Raw genomic sequence first — 18,643 nt, forward strand, 5'->3', positions numbered from 1 at the left:
GTGACTTCACTTCCCTGCGGCCAGAGCCAGGGCTGACTCTTCAGTGAGGACCAGGGGGCAACCTGGGCTGGGTGTCTCTGAAGGAGTGCCATTCCTTCTGGAAGGCTGGCTCTGGTGTGCCGGCTCAAGCCTCCAGGAGCAGCCAGCGGCTACTCTCTCCTGCGTCTGAGGAAGCCCAGCCCCTCCGCTGCAGGGCCTTCTGTGTAAGAGTGGGCACCCTTGACCCGCGGGCCCAGCGCTTGGCGCACACTAAAGGCCCCATCAATTTGGACGGCAGAATGAGACAGTGTGGGTGTACTGGGGAGACAGTATGAACAACCGAAATGAGGGAAGGAGAGCCAGTGAAGTGGACGTCTGAGGGGGCAGGACAGTTCTTGACAAGGCCCCAAGTGGCAGGCAGGCCAGGTTGCTGGAGGTTAAGAGGCCAAGCTCTGGAGACCTGGCCACAGTCCCTTGGACTGCTGGCAGCTGGTGTGGTGGGACCTCACTGTTTGACTGTTTGACCCTGAGGCCTTGAGCAAACGACAGCCTAAAAGTGCCCGTGGTGACAGAGGATGAAGCTGCCTTCCCCCACAGGACTTGCCCCAGGGCTCAGGGGCCCATAGGTAGATGTATATGGAAGGTAGTGAGTGGGGGGAGGAGAAAGCCAGAGAAGGCACTTGGGGTTTGGGAAGCAGCAGGCAGGCATGCCCTGTTCCAGCCCCACCCCTGAGCACCAGGCCAGCCCTGCTCTGGGGTTTCTCGCTGCCTCCGTTCAGGGCCCAAATGTCAACACGGAGAAGTGTCTTCATCAGGTTCTGCAGTGGCTGGACGGGGCGGAGCTCCAGAGCCCGGCCTTGATAGGTCCAGAGCCTTTCCTAGTGCTGCTCAGGGCGACTCAGGCTGGCACGGGCCGGTAGGGCGAAGGGGTGGCCTGCTGGCCCAGAACTCAGGGTGCTCCCTCTGGCCCGGATGGGGCCAAGGTCCTCAGAGTCTTCCCGTGAGGAGCACAAACAGGGCAAAGGCCCTGTGGAGCCTGGAGCCCAGGTGCACCGAAGCCACGACCCAGCACACGGTGCGGGCCCCAGTGGCGCCCCCTACTGGCCAGGAGCTCCTCCCTCAGCCTTGGATACCGAGGCTGGAGAGCCTTTGCCTGCAAACACAGGGCGTGCACTGTCCGTCCAGGGCCCCAGGAAGCAAGGGAAGGAACGGAGAGGGCAAAAAACGGCCCAAGACTCTAGTTGCCCCTGAGCACAGCCCAGCCCAGCCCTGGAGGCCTGGAGACAGCCCTCGCCGCCTCCCACCCCCGCTGCCAGCAGGAGATGCGCCCATTCTCTCCCAGGGCCCCAGAGCCACATGCAGGCCGACCCCAAGTGGTGGCCCTGCTGGCCTGCTGGGCTGACTCTTGCTGGCACTTTGGAGAGTGAGGACAGGAAGTCCTTGGCCCACCGGGTGCTTGTGTGCGGAAGTTCGGGCAATGATGGACCAAGTCTCACGGCCGTGGACCTGCCTCCTTGATTTCCTTCCCGTGGAAGACACCCAGCCCCTTCCACCCTCGCCCTGCCACCCCTCATCCCTCCTTCCAGCTCACCACTGCCCACTGTTCTGTCTGTCTTTATTGATTTGGGGGAGACTGGGGTGGGTGGGGGGATCTGGAGGGCCACGACATAAGCAGGACCACCCACAGCAAAGCACACAACAGGCACGGGCCAGACATCCCTGGGGCCTGTTGGCTCGTAGCCAGGGTGTGGTGGCAACAGGGGAGGGAAAGTCTGCAAATGCCCCACCCCAGCGCCATGCACCCCACCCAACAGGACTCGAACTCTCCCCACAGCGACCCACCCTGGGCTGGCGGGGTGGGGTGTGTGGAGCTGGGGGCTCTGAGGGTCCATGCGCTCAGCCTGGGCATCTGCCTGGAGGAGAGGGAAAGAGAGAAGCACAGGAAAACGGACACTCAGGAGCCCCCCCCCACCATGGCCTGCCCTGTGCCCCCGGCCCCCAGCCCAGGCTCTCAGCAGAGGTGCCCACTGGGGCCTGGCACTGGGCCCCTCAAGAATCCAGGCCAGCAGCATGGCCTGCCCCCCGCACCTCTCTCTCATCCCCTTCTTGGGGGACCCCGGCTCCCCCGCTACCCCTGTCTGTGCTCTCCACCCTCAGCCCACTGAGCTCTAGGTCACCCGGGGCCTGCCACTTCTGGAGTTCGCCAAGGAGCCATCTCCCAGCATGCACCTGGCTGTCACCACTCGGGGGGCTGGCTGGTCGGAAGGCCCGGGTGGCTGCGGCTCATCACCCTCCGTCCAGAGGCCTCCTCATTCTCCAGGCTCTGCCCCAGCTTGCGGATGTGGCGGAGGAAGGAGGTAGCATTGAATGCGCGCTGCCAGGAGAGAGGGGTGTCAGGCCACCACATCTTGGGCCCAAGACTTGGAGGCCCACAAAGGTCACTGGCCACCCAGACCATCCTCCTGAGGCTGACGGGAGGAGCAGCCAGCCTTGAGCTGATTCCCCCAGGTCCCTGTCCACACTGACCTTCCAGTGATTTCGAGCAAAATTCTTCTGGATCTGCTCACTGACGGAGCCCAGGATGTCCTTGTCAAAAGCTGTATCTCCGGAGATCCTAGAGGGTGGCCGGAGGTCAGTGGCAGTGGGGGTTCTGAAGGTTCCCCCTGGACAGTTCAGCAGAGGTCCCACTCACCAAAGATGCTGTAAGGCCTGCTGGCAGGTGAATCTCTTCTGAGGGTCTCGCTCAAGAAGGTGCCGGATGAAGTCTTTGGCTGAAGCCGGGAAGCCAGGTCAGACCGGGGTCAGCCCCCCATGTCCCCATGGGCCCTCATCCCTACCCACCTCCCTGAGCTCTGGATCAGCCTCAAGTTCACCTGATTCTGAGATGTCATCCCAAAAGGGAGAGTCAAACTCGTAGTTGGCCCTCAGGATCTGGCTGAAGAGTTCAGGGTCGCTCTCGTCGTAGAAGGGGGGGTACCCACACAGCCTGGCGCCCACAGATGAATCAGCCAGCTGTCCAAACCTCCCCAACCCAGCCGGGGGCAGGCAGGCAGAAGAAGAACCTTCCCAGTGGTCACTCACAGGATGTAGGAGATGACACCCAGGGCCCACACATCTACGGCCTTCCCGTAGGGTTTCTGCTCCAAGAGCTCCGGGGCTGGAGGCCAGAGACAGACAGACACACACCCGTGCACACACACATTGTGCCTTCAGTGCGGCCTAGTGGACCCACCGCCTGCCCTGCCCCTGGCACCACAGCACCCACAGCACCCCCTGCCCCCTCCCCCGGCTCCCCGTGGAGCCTGGGGGCACCCCCTCACTCACCCACATAGCCTGGGGTCCCACAGGCGGTGCCTAGCATGTTGCCCGCCTGGATTTTGGAGAGACCGAAGTCAGAGACCATGATCTTGGAGTCCTCGAAGGGGGTGGCGTAGAGGAGGTTTTCAGGCTGTGACGCACAGATGGCAGAAAGAACGGCAGGTCAGCCCCAGTGTGGCTCTGGGAGCTGGGTGCCCTCAGGTTCCCAAGATCCCTGGCACAGGGACACCGGGCAAGCCCCAGGTGGGCAGGCACCTTGAGGTCTCGGTGCACGATGCCCAGGCTGTGCAGGTAGGAGACAGCGCCAAGGACCTGGGCCACCAGGTGGCTAGCATCCTTCTCTGTGTAGGAGCCGCGCTCCATGATTCGATCGAACAGCTCACCCCCTGTCACCCTGAGGAGAGCAGTGACTCAGCGGACCCAGGCCCCACCGGCCCCAGCTTACCACGCAAACCCAGCGCCCCCCACCCCACCCCGCCTGACCCTGCGGTCCTCACAGCTCCATGGCCAGATAGAGGTGTGAAGGGCTCTCGTGGACATCTTCCAGAGCCACAATGTTGGGGTGGCTGACCCTGCAACGGCACAAAGACGTCCCCTGTGGGCCACCACTGGGAAGCCCAGCAACCTCTTTACTTCCTCCCAGCCTGGCCCAGTCCAGCCAGGCAGAGACCAGGCCAGGCCTTTCTTGGGGCCACCAGGGCAGGTGGGGTGGGGGGTGGGGGGATGGTGCTCCAGCCCAGAATACTCCCCAGCCCTGGTGGGGCACACACCTGCGGAGCACCGCGATCTCATTTTCCACCAAGGCCTCCTTGCCTCGAAGAGCCTTCTTGGGGATGCACTTGAGAGCAACAAGGTGTGAGGAGCCACGCTCCTGGGCCAGGACCACTTCAGAGAAAGCGCCCCTGCAGCAGAGAGGCAGGCAGGCAGGGAGGGACAGGACAGGAAAGGACCCCTGAGCTGAAGGAGATGGAGAGGCCCTCTAGGTCCCATAGCACCCCTGCCCCCACCCCCACGAAGACACACAAATTCCTAGACACACACACACACTCACGAGCCGAGCTTCTCGCGGATCTCATAGACGCTGCTGATATCCTCCGTCTGTTTCTTGAGCAGCAGCATGTCTGGGGGTGCAGGGCGAGGTGGGGAGAGGCTCCCAGGGGCGAGGGGCAGCCCCGGCCCTCAAGCCCAGACTCAGCGGTGCCCCCAGGGCGCCCTCAGAGACAGCCTCAGTCCGGAACCCCGGTCCCGCACACCCTCCCCCAGCCCAGCCCGACCCGGCCCGCCCCTCCCCCACAGTCCGGGTCCACACTCCCAGGTGGACGCCCACCCTCCTCCCCGCTTCCGCGCAGGGCCAGCCCCCGACAGCGATCAGCACCCAGACGCCCCCTCTCCGCCCCCGCACCCCCTAGTCAGCCGCGATCTGCCGCCTTCCAGAAGGCTCCGTGCCCCTTCCCCCCCTCCCCTGGGCCGCCCGCCCCACCACCGTTCCCGCTCACCCCCAGGCCTAGACCTGCCACCCATGGCCCCCCTCCCCCGCGAGGGCTCCGACCTGCCGGAGATGCACCTGCGACCCCCGCGCACAGCGGCCCGCCACGGCCACCCACGCGGCCGCCCAGCGCAGCCCAGCCCCGTGGCGCCTCGTGGCGGGAGGGACTCGGCAGCCCGGGCCTCCCAAGTCCGGAGCTGCGTGGGCCGCGCGCGTGCCGGCCGGGGGCGCGCTGGGCGTGACAGGTGTGCGCGGCGCCGGACACGGCCCGATCCCCTGCGCGCGCCCTGCCTGCGCGCGCCACCTCGCCTGAGCGCGACCCCGCCTGCGCGCGTGCCCATTGCGGACCTGGAGCCCCAGCGAAGCCGCAGAGTCGCCCCTGGGCAGTGGCCGCCGCGCCGAGCCCCGCGCCCGCGCCCCGGCAGTCCCGCCCCCTCCAAGCCTGGCCCTGCGGCCCGCTGGCGGCGGAGCATGAGGCCGCGGCCCTGCAGGGCGCCTTGTAAGGCAATCGGCCCGCGCTGGCCGCCCCCGCCTCCTTCCTTGGTCATTTGTGCGGGTTCCTGCAGGCTCCAGCAACCACCACCCCACCACCCCCGCCGGCAACCAGACGGGGTCGACCCCAGGGCCTTTGCACCACCACCGGCGGCAGCCATGCAGAAGTTTCTTCACCCACATGTTGCCTTTGGCTCTCCGCCTGCCTTCAGGTCTCCCGCTCTACCGTCCTCTCCGCCGACAGGCCGTCCAGGCCGCTTGGCCAAAAACAGCTTCCCGCTCTCGCCCCAGCCTTGCTACTGCCGCCTCTGGCAGCCCTGGCCTGAGCCCACCTGGGCATTCAGGTGGGGACAGCCCCAGCCTCCTTGCTGGGCTCCCCTGCCCTCTGATTACACCCTTACCCTCTCCGACTGGCCCCTTCTTCCCCTCCACCCCGAGCCTCTGGAGCATGCCTTTCCTTGAGATCTGGCCAACCCTGAATTCCAAACCCTGCCGTGGCACTCTGTGTCACTGCAAACCAAAGCAGGAATCCTTAGGGGCCCCAGGGTTTTGCAGGATGGGTCCCTCTCCCCCATCAATGCTCTGGCCATGCTCTACACACTCTGCCCCTTGCTCTAGCAGCTGCAGCCAGCTTCAGCCACACCAGCTTCTTAACTGGTGCTCAAACATGCCACCCAGGCACATGCCCTAGGGCTTCTGCACTGGCCCTTGCCAGCCTCGTGCCTGGAATACTCTTCACTCAGGTATCTGCTTGGCTGGCTACCTCATTCCATCAGGTCTCAACTAGAATGTTGCCTCCTCTGACAGGCCTCAGCTGTCCCCCTCCAACACGTTCTATAGAACGTCACCTTGCCTGCCTTGTCTGAAGAACATATGTCTCAGCAAAGCACCCATTCCCAGAGAGTGTCTCTGCCGACCTGGCCCAGGAGAATCGCTTAGGAAGTTAAGTGCTGGGTGACTGAATTCAATCCTTCGTCTGACAATAAGTAGATTCGGCCCATCCAGTCTCATCTCAGTTCTGGTACTCCTCCCAGGGGGTCCAGGTCCCACCAAGGATGGGGATGACATGTGTCCTGGCTGTTGACAGGAGGGCACCCACACAGGCCAGTGTTGCAGGGTCTTCAAGGAATCTCAGGGTCTGTGAGTATCCCACTGAATCTGTCCTCTAGGGGGTCTGTAGGCCCCTAGTCTGACACAAAGTGTTCAAGAAAGTCCACGGAGCAGGCAAAGGTTTTTAAAACTCTCTCTCAAGACCCCTGGCAGTCCAGTGGTTAAGACTCTGCTCTTCCAGTGCAGGGGCATGGATTCAATCCCTGGTCAGGGGACAAAGATCCCACACGCCATGTGGGCCAAAAGATAAAATTAAAAAATCAAAATCATCTCTGTGTACCTCAACACTTGCACATCCTTTGTTTGAAATAGTGGGGTCTCGGTGCTCTGTGACAACCGAGGGGGTAAGCTGGGATGGGAGGTGGGAGGGAGGTTCAAGAGGGAGGGGGACATATGTATATCTATGGCTGATTCATGTTGATGTATGGCAGAAGCCCACACAACATGGTAAAGCAATTATCCTCCAATTCAAACTACATTTTAAAAACTGGTAGTTGGAGAATGCCCCCTCAGTTTCACTTTCTCAACCGCCTCTCTCAGTTCCCTTGAGAAGGCTCCAGGGGCCTCAGCACTTGGCAGCCTGGTCCCCCCTCCCAACTGCTCTGATCTGTGCACAGGGTTTCCTAGAGTCTCCACCTAAAAGAGCAAAAAATGAGGAATGGAGCCAACAGTGAACCCCATCTCATACTGGCAGAAAGTACTATTTGTTCTTGGACACTTGGACTAATTGACACAGAAACCACGTCTTACTTGCTTGTTTCATAATTACACATCCACATGTCTAATCCACTGCCCCCATGGTCACAGGTCCTAACAAGAAATGTAATTGGTGTTTTGGAGAAGTACGAGGGTGTGTGAATAATAAAAGGTGGCCCGTGTGAAGAAGGACCGCAAAGGAGGGGCAGCGGATGGAAAGGGGAGGCAGGAAGAAAAAGAACCACCTCCAAAGAGCCTGTGGCATGAAAATCACCTGTGGAAATGGAAAAAAGTGATCTCACAGTTTTTGTTTGAAATCTACTATTTACAATACACTGGAAATTATACCCTTCATGACTGTTGAAACATCCATTGAAATACTGTAGATGTCAACTTCACAATACATGTGTGTGTGTTATATGGTGGTGAGTAAAGAGCTTTTCAAAATCTTTTCAGGGGACCCCTTACAGTAAAATGAACTCAAAGTGGATTACAGACCTAAATGTAAAATGGCAAACATCTAGAAGAAAACATAGGAGAAAAATCTGTCTTACCTCGGATTTGATGATGAGTTTGGGGATACAATATGGAAAGCATGGTCCATGAAAGAAAAAATGATGCATTGCACTGTATCAAAATGTGACATGTTTGCTCTGTAGACAACACTGTTAAGACAATGAGAAAAAAAAAGACAGAGGGGGGAGAAGACAAGCCACAGCCTGGGGCAAATCTTTGCAAAAGGTATATCTGATATAGGACTGGTATCCAGAATAGATGTTGCTGTTCAGTCACTAAGTCATGTCCAACTCTTTGGGTCCCCGTGGGTTGCAGCACATCAGGCTTCCTTACCCTTCTCTATCTCCTGGAGTTTTCTCAAACTCATGTCCATTGAGTCAGTGATGCCATCCTCTCATCCTCTGTCGTCCCCTTCTCCTCCTGCCTTGAAGCTTTCCCAGCATCAGGGTCTTTTCCAATGAGTCAGTTCTTCGCATCAGGTGGCCAAAGTATTGGAGTTTCAGCTTCAGCATCAGTCTTTCCAATGAATATTTAGGACTGATTTCCTTTAAGATTGACTAGTTTGATCTCCTTGCAGTCAGTCCAAGGGACTCTCAAAAGTCTTCTCCAACACCAAAGTTCAAAAGCATCCATTCTTTGGCGCTCAGCTTTCCTTATAGTCCAACTCTCACATCCATACGTGACTAGTGTAAAAACTATAGCTTTGACTAGATGGACCTTTGTTGGCAAAGTAATGTCTCTGCTTTTTAATACGCTGTCTAGGTTTGTCGTAGCTTTTCTTCCAAGGAGCGAGCGTCTCTTAATTTCATGGCTGCCGTCACCATCTGCAGTTATTTTGGAGCCCAAGAAAATAAAAATAAAGTCTGTCACTGTTTCCGTTGTTTCCCCATCTATTTGCCAGGAAGTGATGGGACCAGATGCCCTGATCTTCGTTTTTGAATGTTGAGCTTTAAGCCAGCTTTTTCACTCTCCTCTTTCACTTTCATCAAGAGGCTCTTTAGTTCCTCTTCACTTTCTGCCATAAGGGTGGTGTCATCTGCATATCTGAGGCTGTTGATATTTCTCCCAGCAATCTTGATTCCAGCTGGTGCTTCATCCAGTCAGGCATTTCACATGATGTACTCTGCATATAAGCTAAATAAGCAGAGTGACAATATACAGCCTTGACATATTCCTTTCTCGATTTGGAACCAGTCTGTTGTTCCATGTAAGGTTCTAACTATTGCTTCTTGACTTGCATACAGGTTTCTCAAGAGACAGGTTAGGTGGTCTGGTTTTCCCATCTCTGGAAAAATTTTCCACAGTTTGTTGTGATCCACACAGTCAAAGGCTTCCCTGTAGTCAGTGAAGCAGAAGTAGATGTTTTTCTGGAATTCCTTTGCTTTCTCATTGAGTTATGCAAGCCCCTTCGCCATCTCAAGGTTGTGATCCATGAAAGGACCAAAATAGATAAGGAACTCTGAGAATTGAACAGAACACAAGCAACCCAATTTAAAGATAGGCCAAAGATACCTAATCCAGGAAAAAATACAGAGGGCAAATAAGCATATGAAAAGATGTTTCACACCATAGGTCATTCATGCATTGCAAATTCAAACAATAAGACACCACTACATACCGATGATAACGGCCAAAATCCAGACCATGGATAACACCCATAGTGGCATGTAGAGGCTGTAGAGCAACAGGAACTCTGATTCCTGGAGTTTGCAATCTGGAGGGATTGCAAAATGGTGCAGCCACTTTGGAGGACAGCTTGGTGGTGTCTTACCAAACTAAATGTACCATACAATCCTGTAACCACACCACTTTGTATTTTACCCAAAGGAGTAGAGACAAACCAGGCACAGAAAAACCAGCACACAAATGTTCACATCAGCTGTATTCACAATCAGCAAAAACTGGAAGCAGCCAAGATGTACTTTCTTAGGTGAATGGATCAACGCACTGTGGCCCATCCAGTCAATGAAATATGATTCAGTGATAAAGAAGAAAGAGCTATGCAGCCATGAAAAAAAAATGCACAGATATTAAATGCACATTGATAAGCAAAACAAGCCAGTTTGGGAAAGGCTACATACTGTATGATTACTTTTATATGATATTTCAGAAAAAGCAAAGCTACAGGCGGTAATAGATCAGGGATTGCTAGGGGTTTGAGAAGAGGGGTAGGGTTTGACTAGGGGAAGCCCAGGGTGTGTTTAGGGCCATGAAAATACTCTGCGTGATGATGCTGTCACGGTGGATACATGACACCCTGTAGAGAAATGTACAGCAGAAAGAGGGAGGAGGTTGGGAGATCCCAGGAAGTGATCCTCTGGGGCCCAAACACTTTCTGTGCGCCTGTGTCTTTGATTACAGGAAACAGCATTCATTCAGCCTCCATGACCTTCCCTGAGTTCCAGTGCGCAGATTCAAGCAGTTGTTCTTTAGGAGAGGGAGGGGATGTCACACCAGGGAAAAATAAACTGTGCAGAGCAGGCTTGGGGCAAGGTCCTGTTTCCCTATCTATACAGAACAACATATTTGAGCTGTCCTGCAGATTCTGGAAATGACCTCTGGTACACTGCCCACAAAAAATGTAGACCCCAGATCAATTGGACCCGAAGGTTGATAATCTTGATGCTTACTTACCTCACCACCATCAGAAGAAGGTCCACAAGCTGATCCTGCTCTCTTTGAACAATTACTATAAAATTCCTCACTGTCTTCTCCAAGCTGGGACACACAGTTTTGAGGGCAGTAGCCTGCTGTGTCCCCCTTTGCCAGGCAAAGCAATAAAGCTATCCTTTTCTACTTTTGTACTTTGGGATTCCCTGGTGGCTCAGAGGGTAAAGCATTTGCCCGCAATGCCAGGTTTGATCCCTGGGTCGGGAAGATCCCCTGGAGAAGGAAATGGCAACCCACTCCAGTACTCTTGCCTAGAAAATTCCATGGATGGAGGAGCCTGGTGGGCTACAATCCATGGGGTCACAAAGAGTCAGATACGACTGAGTGACTTCACTTTTCTTTCTTTCTTTCTTTCTACTTTACATGAAACTCTGTCTCTGAGACTCGATTCAGCCTCAGAAGGAATGCAGACTGTGACAAAAAGAATCGACACGTATTAGAAATGTACAAAACCACGTCACTGAATAGGGGGTGGGATGGAAAGGAGCTGATCTACGTCACTTTGGAAATGAATGGCATCTGTCAAAAGCAAAAGCAGAAGGGGCGACATATAAGCCGTTGGCTGTAGTTACCAACATTGCTCCTCCTGAAGGTAAGGGTTAATAATTCTGAGCACTCTCTACCTGCCTGCTGGAATTAGTCAATTAAATACATGGAAGGCAAATGCTGGGAGCCAGTGGGAAGACACACACGAGCAAGGGCAGGTGCTAGAAGGATCCACTTAGAATTTCTATTTGTCCTTGACCAGTTAAGGTCCAAGTTACCTACCCTCTTTTGCAAGATGTGCATTTTTTTTTTCAGTTTTATGTTATTGTTATTATTATTATTTGGCTGTGCGGGGGTCTTCATTACTGTGTGGGCTTTCCTGTAGTTGCAGTAAACGGAGGCTACTCTCTAGTTGCGGTGTGCAGGCTTCTCATTGCGGTGGCTTCTCTTGTTGCTGAGCACGGGCTCTAGGGGGCGTAGGCTCGGTAATTGCAGCTCACAGGTTCTGCGATCACAGGCTCAGTGGTTGTGGCACATGGGCTTAGTTGTTCCACAGCATGTGGGATCTTCCCAGACCAGGGAGCCAACTCACACTGGCTCACAAATGTCCCCTGCATTTGATTATTTCTGGAGCCACACCTCCGGTCCTGTAAAGACTAGATTTACAAAACAAGAAGATCATTGTTTTGTTTTGTTTTTTACATCAAACAATTGGGTGGCCACCTCAAGGACATTAAAGGACTGACACACCCATTCACCTATACGTTGGCATGTTTCAGTTTCCCTCATTTAGCTTAGGGGAGAAAGCCTCCCCCCAGATTTCTAACAGCTATGCTTAGCTATGATTACAGGGCTTCCCTGGTGGCTCAGATGTTAAAGAGCCTGCCCTCAGTGCAGGAGACCTGCATTCAATCTCTGGGTCAGGAAGATCCCCTGGAGAAGGAAATGGCAACTCACTCCAGTATTCTTGCCTGGAAAATCCTATGGACAGAGGAGCCTAGCGGGCTACAGTCCATGGCGTTGCAAAGAGTCGGACACGACAGAGCGACTAACACATGGTTAGTTTAATCAGACAGGTGGCCTCCCATTTTGGTAACTTGTCTATAAACTATTTGAAGATCTTCTGTGGGCTTAAAAAAAATTCTCTGATGATGGCCCCCAGTTCAGCCTCATATCTGAAGAGACTGGCCAACAGCAGCCTCACGTAGTCCTGTTTCTAAAAGTAGCCTAACAGCAGTAGCTCCACCAAAAATCTCAGCATCACACACAGTGGGGTTCCCTTGAGAATCAACCTGGGGTGGAGGGGAGACCCCCTCTGGCTTAAGACTTAGGCAGGCTCACATGTGCAAGAGCGATCATTTTTCTTGGAGGGTGGCTTCCTCGTAAGGTTCTCCAAATTGGACTCTTGTCTCGAATTTAGTGAACAAGTCCCTTCCCAGCAAGGGGAAGGCACACTCAGGCCTGAGCAGAAACTGACATGTGAAGGTACGACTTCCTAGCAAGCAGCTGAGGGTGGTAGGGGGCTTATTGCTTAGCTTTGGCCATCCATTGAGCCCCATTATCACACATGATCAGAAGGACCAGGGTCCAAGGAAATCAGTTAGCACAGAGTAGGTGGCCCTTGTATCTGATAAGAAAATAACTGTCCTACCTGCCACGTCAAGTGTTACCTGAGGCTCCTCCAGACAAATGACCAGGTTTCCTTGTCGAGCCGGGGAGGGTCCTGGCCAGTCCCACTTCCAGTGGCCCTCTCATTTTCATATCAGGCAGGGACCCAGTGGGCTTTTCCCATGCAGAGGGCATTTATCCTTGCAACGGCCCTCTTTGCTACACTTCGATACTTTCTTGGCAAGACAGTGGCTCTGATCCTGGCTTCTTGAACTCTGCCCACGCCATGGGCTTTTGTAATGGAGGGTAACTCTGAGGTGGTGCAGGGGTCAGGGCTGCCCCCAGTAATTGTGCTTTTCATCCTTATTGTCCCTGAATCTGGTTTGCTTCTTCAACCTTATTGCTATCACTGAATACTCCAAAGGCCAAGTCCATGAGCTGATTCAAGGGGACCTGGGGTCTCCAGACGTCTAGATGAGGAGTCAGGGGGAATGATCTGGAAGACTGTCCCCTCTCAGAATCAGGGGAGATGGGAATTCCCAGAGCTGGACTCATAAGGGGACTCTCCAAAACATCAGTCTCCTGTCAGGGAAGAAGCCACTTTGAAGGGTTGTGAGCCAGCCACGTTTGATAGGAGTTCTTTAGACCTGGATCTTAGATTCAGGACAGGAACCTTTGAACATACGGGGCTCCCTTCCATTTCCCTTTCCTTTGACAAAATAAGTCCAGCTGCAAGATAGGGTTGTAACTCAACGACTCAATTTTCTAGCCAGATCTCTTGGTCCTCTAGTTTGTATTGGAGCCATACAGGATTACAAAAGAAAATTAATTTTTTTCTTAAACCAGTGTCTAAATTTTCCCCAATTAGCTAATATGCATCCTAGCTAAGACTCTTTCAGGGGGTCTACAGTCGCTCCCATTTTGTTTAGGGTATCACGACGACACAGGGGTCTGATGGATTCTGACCAGATCCTGATTATTCATCCTGGCACTTTGCCAGTGTCCCTGATAGATATCCCACAAGCCTGAGTGTGCTGCCAGGGATTTGAATGGGTGAAATGGGTGGACCCCGTTAAACACTCGAGATAGTGTTTCAGAGATAAGTCTTGATGGCAATTTTGTTGTTGTTCAGTCACTAAGTCATGTCCAACTCTTTGTGACCCTGTGGAATGTAGCACACCAGGCTTCCCTGTCCTTCACCACTACCCAGAGTTTGCTCAAACTCATGTCCATCAAGTCGTTGATGCCATCCAACCATCTCATCTTCTGTCAAACACTTCTCCTCCTGCCTTCAATCTTTCCCAGCATCAGGGTCCTTTCCAAGGAGTCAGTTATTCACATCAGGTGGCCCAAGTATTGGAGCTTCAGCTTTAGCATCAGTCCTTCCAATGAATATTTGGGGTTGATTTCCTTTAGGATGGAACGGTTTGATCTCATTGCTGTCCAAGGGACTCTAAAAACTCTTCTCCAGCACCACAGTTCGAAAGCATCAATTCTTTGGCACTCAGCATTCTTTACGGTCCAATTCTCAGATCTCATGACTACTGGAAAAACCATAGCTTTAACTAGACAGACCTTTGTCAGCAAAGTGATATCTCTGCTTTTAAATACACTGTCTAGGTGTGTCATAGCTTCCTTCCAAGGAGCAAAGGTCTTTTAATTTCATGGCTGTAATCACCGTCTGCAGTGATTTTTGGAGCCCAAGAACGGGATGACAGAAGATGAGATGGTTGGATGGTATCACCGACTTGATGGTCATGATTTTGAGCAAGCTCTGGGAGTTGGTGGTAGACAGAGAAGCCTGGCGTGCTGCAGTTCATGGGGTCACAAAGAGTCGGACAGGACTGAGCGACTGAACTGAACTGAACTGAGAAAATAAAATCTGTCATTGCTTCCACTTTCTTCCCTTCTATTTGCCCTGAGGTGATGGGGCTGGCTGCCATGATCTTAGTTTCTGGAAAGTTGGGTTTTAAGCCAGCTTTTTTACTCTCCTCTTTCACCTTCATCAAGAAGCTCTTTAGTTCTTCTTCACTTTCTGCCATTAGGGTGGTGTCATCTGCATATCTGAGGTTATTGATATTTCTATTGGCAATCTTGATTCTAGCTTGTGCTTCAGCCAGCACAGCATTTCGCGTGGTGTACTCTGAATATAAGTTAAATAAGCAGGGTGACAATACACAGCCTTGACATACTCCTTTCCCAATTTTGAACCAAGGTCCATTGTTCCATGTCAAATTCTAACTGTTGCTTCTTGACCTGCATACAGATTTCTCAAGAGACAGGTAAAGTGGTCTGGTATTCCCATCTCTTGAAGAATTTTCCACAATTTCTTGTGACTCACACAGTCAAAAGCTTTAGCATGGTCAACGAAGCAGATGTTTTTCTGGAATCGCTTTGCTTTCTCTATGATCCAATGAATGTTGCCAATTTAACCTGTGGTTTCTCTGCCTTTTCTAAATCCAGCTTGTACATCTGGAAGTTCTTGGTTCATGTGTTGTTGAAGCCTAGCTTGAAGGATTTTGAGCATTACCTTGCTATCATGTGAAATGAGCACAACCATACTGTAGTTTGAACAATCTTTGACATTGCCTTCCTTGGGCTTGGAATGAAAGCTGACCTTTTCCAGTCCTGTAGTCACTGCTGAGTTTTCCAAATTGGCTGGCATATTGAGTGCAGCACTTTAACAGCATCATCTTTTAGGATTTGAAATAGCTCAGCTGGAATTCCATCACCTCCACTAACTTTGTTGGTAGTAATGCTTCCTAAGGCCCACTTGACTTCTCACTCCAAGATGTCTGGCTCTAGGTAAGTGACCACACCATTGTGGTTATCTAAGTCATTAAGATCTTTTTTGTATAGCTCTTCTGTGGACTTCCCTGGCGGCTCAGATGGTAAATAGTCTACCTGCAATGCTGGAGATCAGGGTTCGATCCCTGGGTCAGGAAGATCCCCTAGAGAAGGAAATGGCAACCCACTCCAGTGTTCTTGCCTGCAGAATCCATTGGACAGAGGATCCTGGTGGGCTACAGTCCGTGGGGTCTCAAGGAGTTGGACACGACTGAGCGACTTCGCTTTCACTTTTCTGTGTATTCTTGCCACCTCTTCTTAATCTTTTTTTTTTTTTTTTTGTCTTAATCTCTTCTGTTTCTGTTAGGTCCTTGGCATTTCTGTCCTTATTGTGTCCACTCTTGCAGGAAATACTCCCCTGATATCTCGAACTTTCTTGAAGAGATATCTAGTCTTTCCCATCCTGTTGTTTTCCTCTATTTCTTTGCACTGTTCATTTAAGAAGGTCTTCGTATATCTCCTTGCTATTCATTGATGGCAATTTAGGAGACAATATAATTGGCCTGATCCCTGACAGTCCCTGACTCTGGGGATTTGGCAGAAAAGGTGTTTAATTAAGCATGGAAAACTGGGATTGTGGCTGTCCAGCCATGAGAGAAAGGGTCTGTTTGCCAAAGGCAACCGTGGGTTCCCTGTTGAGCACCCCAAATGTGCCAGGTTGGTTAGCCTGAGGAGGCCCCTTGGATTAGTTGGGGGGAAAAAACCCCACCAGAGTCCCAGGGCCTAAATCCTTCAAGAAGGAGGAAGGAGACCTAGGCTCTGAGTCAACTAGAGGTTACCTTTATCACTGCCACAAAAGAGAAACAAATAGAGTTGAAGGGTAGGGCTGGTTCGTACCCACCAGGCAGTGATAACAACTCAAGGCTGAAATTCCCCTCAGGATATGGACCTTGAGATGGAGAAGAGCCTCCCTCTCCTCAGAAGTAAAAGAGGCAACACCCATCTGCTGGGAAAGCTGGCTAAGAGGTTCAAGGATCAGGAGAAAGGCCAAGAAGTCAGGAGACAAGGAGGACATAAGCAATAACCAAGATAGGAGGGAAGGTGTCCAACCCACGACCATTCCCAGGAGAGATTACTAAGTGCCCTGAGAAGGCGTTCACTCACAGCTTCCACGCAGGGGTATCCGGGCTCCCTTAAGAGATGCCAGTGGGGAACACAGCCCTCATTTCAGTGACACCATCAATGAGGGGGTTGAAATCAAGAAGAAGACTGAGTGGGACTAGGAAGGTGCACTTCCTAGCGTGGGAAGGGACTGTGACCCTCAAGAAGGAGGTGCTCGCCTGCAACTTCTGTTTGGGGGTGCTATGAGGGCCTTAGTCCCAACAGCCCTCATGGGGGGCCAAGCTGAAAACCTCAAGGAAGCTTCAGAGAGTCCCCCAAGTTGTTCTTCAGCACAGTTCTGGTGTCTCAGAACCAGACTGACACTGTGATCCAGTATGGAGCTGGAGTCAGGCCTAAGGATCCATAGAGGGGAACTGAGTCACCAGTGAGTGGGTTGGCCAAAAAAAGTCCTTGGGCTTTAAAGTCAAAATAAAAGACATATTTTTCATTTTCACCATGAACTTTATTGAACAACATAGTCACCATTTTTTCCCACTAAAGAAAGAAAAAGTGAAGCCAATCAGTTGTGTCCGACTCTTTGCAACCCTGTGAACTGTAGCCTACCAGGCTCCTCTATGAGATTTTCCAGCCAAGAATACTGACTGGAGTGGGTGACCATTTCCTTCTCCAGTGGATCTTTCTGACCCAGGGATTGAACCCGGGTCTCCCGCATTGTAAACAGACGCTTTACCATCTGAGCCACCATTTTTCAGGCACTTTCATAATTCCATCTTGCCAAAACAGTTTGGCTTTTTGAGCAAAGAACTATTTCTGGTTCTTTTTACAGTCTTCCAGGGAAATGAAATATTTTCCACGAAGAGAATTTTGTAAACACGGAAATAAATGGAAATCCAAAGGTGGGCTGTCTGGTGAATATAGTGGATGAATCAGAACTTCCCAGCCAGGCTGTAACAGTTTTTGCCTGGTCATCAAAGAAACATGTGATCTTGTAGTCTCCTGATGGAAGATTATGTGTTTGCTGTTGACTTCAGTTGGTCTAATTGGGAGCAGTGCTTGGAATTAATTGTTTGGTTTTCCGGAGTTCATAATAGAGGACTCCCTTCCAATCCCACCATATATGCAACATCATCTTCTTTGGATGAACACCAGCTTTTGGTGTGGTTGGTGGTGGTTCATTTCACGGGGCCCATAATCTCTTCCATTCCACAATATTGTGTAGTATCCACTTTCCATTCCGTGTTCCAATTTGGTTCCCCCCAACCCCCTGCCCCCTTAATTTATGTGAAACCCATACATCAAAGTGACTAACATAATCAAGTTGGTGCAGATGATTTTCGATGCTTGATTTGGATATTTTGAATATGTCATCTATCTTGTGCGTGGTGTAAATTTAATTGTTCTCAGTTAAGGTCTCAGTTTGATCACTATCAACTTCAACTGGTCTCCCCAACCAAGGAGTGTTGTCCAGTGACAAATTTCCAGCATGAAACTTCACAAACCACTTTCCACACATTCAATCAGTCACAGCACAAATCTTTTTTTTTTTTTTTTTTTTGCATTTCAGTTCCCTTTTTACCTTTGTTGAAATAATACAGCATAATATGCTGAAAATGTTGCTGTTCTTCTTCCATCTTCAATATTAAAATGGTTACACAAACGTTTACTGATTTTGATGCTTTTTTAAAAATGCTCACTGATATGACAGCTGTCACCAAAGAATCTAAGAGCATCATTTTGAATGAAGTTAAAGACAACTAAGTGCTACTCGAACCAGCTTAGGGAAAAAAATGAACGAACTTTTTGGCTTACCCCTTATTTGCCCCTGTAATTAGGATGCCGGCATGGTTCTCTTGGTGAATCTTCTCAAGTCCTAAGAGACAGAGCAATAGGGGAGAATGAGAAAGATGAAAGGACAAAAGCCTCGGGCTCCTTCATGGCCAGAACTGGTCTCTGCTGGATTCCACAGGCGGTGTCAGCCACCACCTGAGAGGCTACTTGAATCTATCTGGCTTGGGACGAGGCCCAGCCACCCTCCACAGAGGAGAGCCACAGCCCTACAGATGGACTGAGATTATGCCCTTTGAGGTCCCACCATCAGGAAAGATGGTGCAGGAAAACGGGCCATAAGAGCATAGTCATGCCCAGGTCTCGGGTGAGGGTCCTTGGCTCTATATAGGAAAGAATCCAAGAGTGAGCCAGAATAAAGTGAAAGCAGGTTTACAGAGAGAAACATACTCCTTAGCTTTCCTGGTGGCTCAGTGGTAAAGAATCCACATGCCAATGCAGGAAACTCAGGTTTGATCCTTGGATTGGGAAGATCCCCTGGAGGAGGGAATGGCAACCCACTCCACTATTCTTGTCTGGACAATCTCA

General features: G+C 51.8%; 1 protein-coding gene across 5 annotated transcripts; it reads right to left on the minus strand.

Moving 5' to 3' along the window:
• Positions 1–1,577: 1,577 nt before the first annotated feature.
• On the minus strand, positions 1,578–5,225 carry PNCK (pregnancy up-regulated nonubiquitous CaM kinase). Of its 5 annotated transcripts, none has more exons than XM_070783638.1 (12): positions 5,132–5,225; positions 4,349–4,418; positions 4,068–4,199; positions 3,795–3,869; positions 3,553–3,691; positions 3,304–3,427; positions 3,061–3,136; positions 2,853–2,965; positions 2,672–2,750; positions 2,506–2,593; positions 2,209–2,353; positions 1,578–1,892 (listed from the first exon to the last, which is right to left on the minus strand). In XM_070783638.1, exons 2-11 carry the CDS (start codon positions 4,414–4,416, stop codon positions 2,216–2,218), a joined length of 1,032 nt encoding a protein of 343 aa, XP_070639739.1. In that variant the 5' UTR covers positions 4,417–4,418; positions 5,132–5,225; the 3' UTR covers positions 1,578–1,892; positions 2,209–2,215. The 5 variants fall into 5 exon arrangements, with proteins under 5 accessions (XP_070639739.1, XP_070639742.1, XP_070639741.1 ...); XM_070783641.1 differs by having other exon boundaries at positions 4,339–4,418; XM_070783640.1 differs by lacking the exon at positions 5,132–5,225 and adding an exon at positions 4,847–5,098 and having other exon boundaries at positions 4,339–4,418.
• Between the last annotated feature and the right edge of the window lie 13,418 nt (positions 5,226–18,643).

Source organism: Bos indicus, chromosome X (genome assembly GCF_029378745.1).
Source record: "Bos indicus isolate NIAB-ARS_2022 breed Sahiwal x Tharparkar chromosome X, NIAB-ARS_B.indTharparkar_mat_pri_1.0, whole genome shotgun sequence".
NCBI lineage: Eukaryota > Metazoa > Chordata > Mammalia > Artiodactyla > Bovidae > Bos > Bos indicus.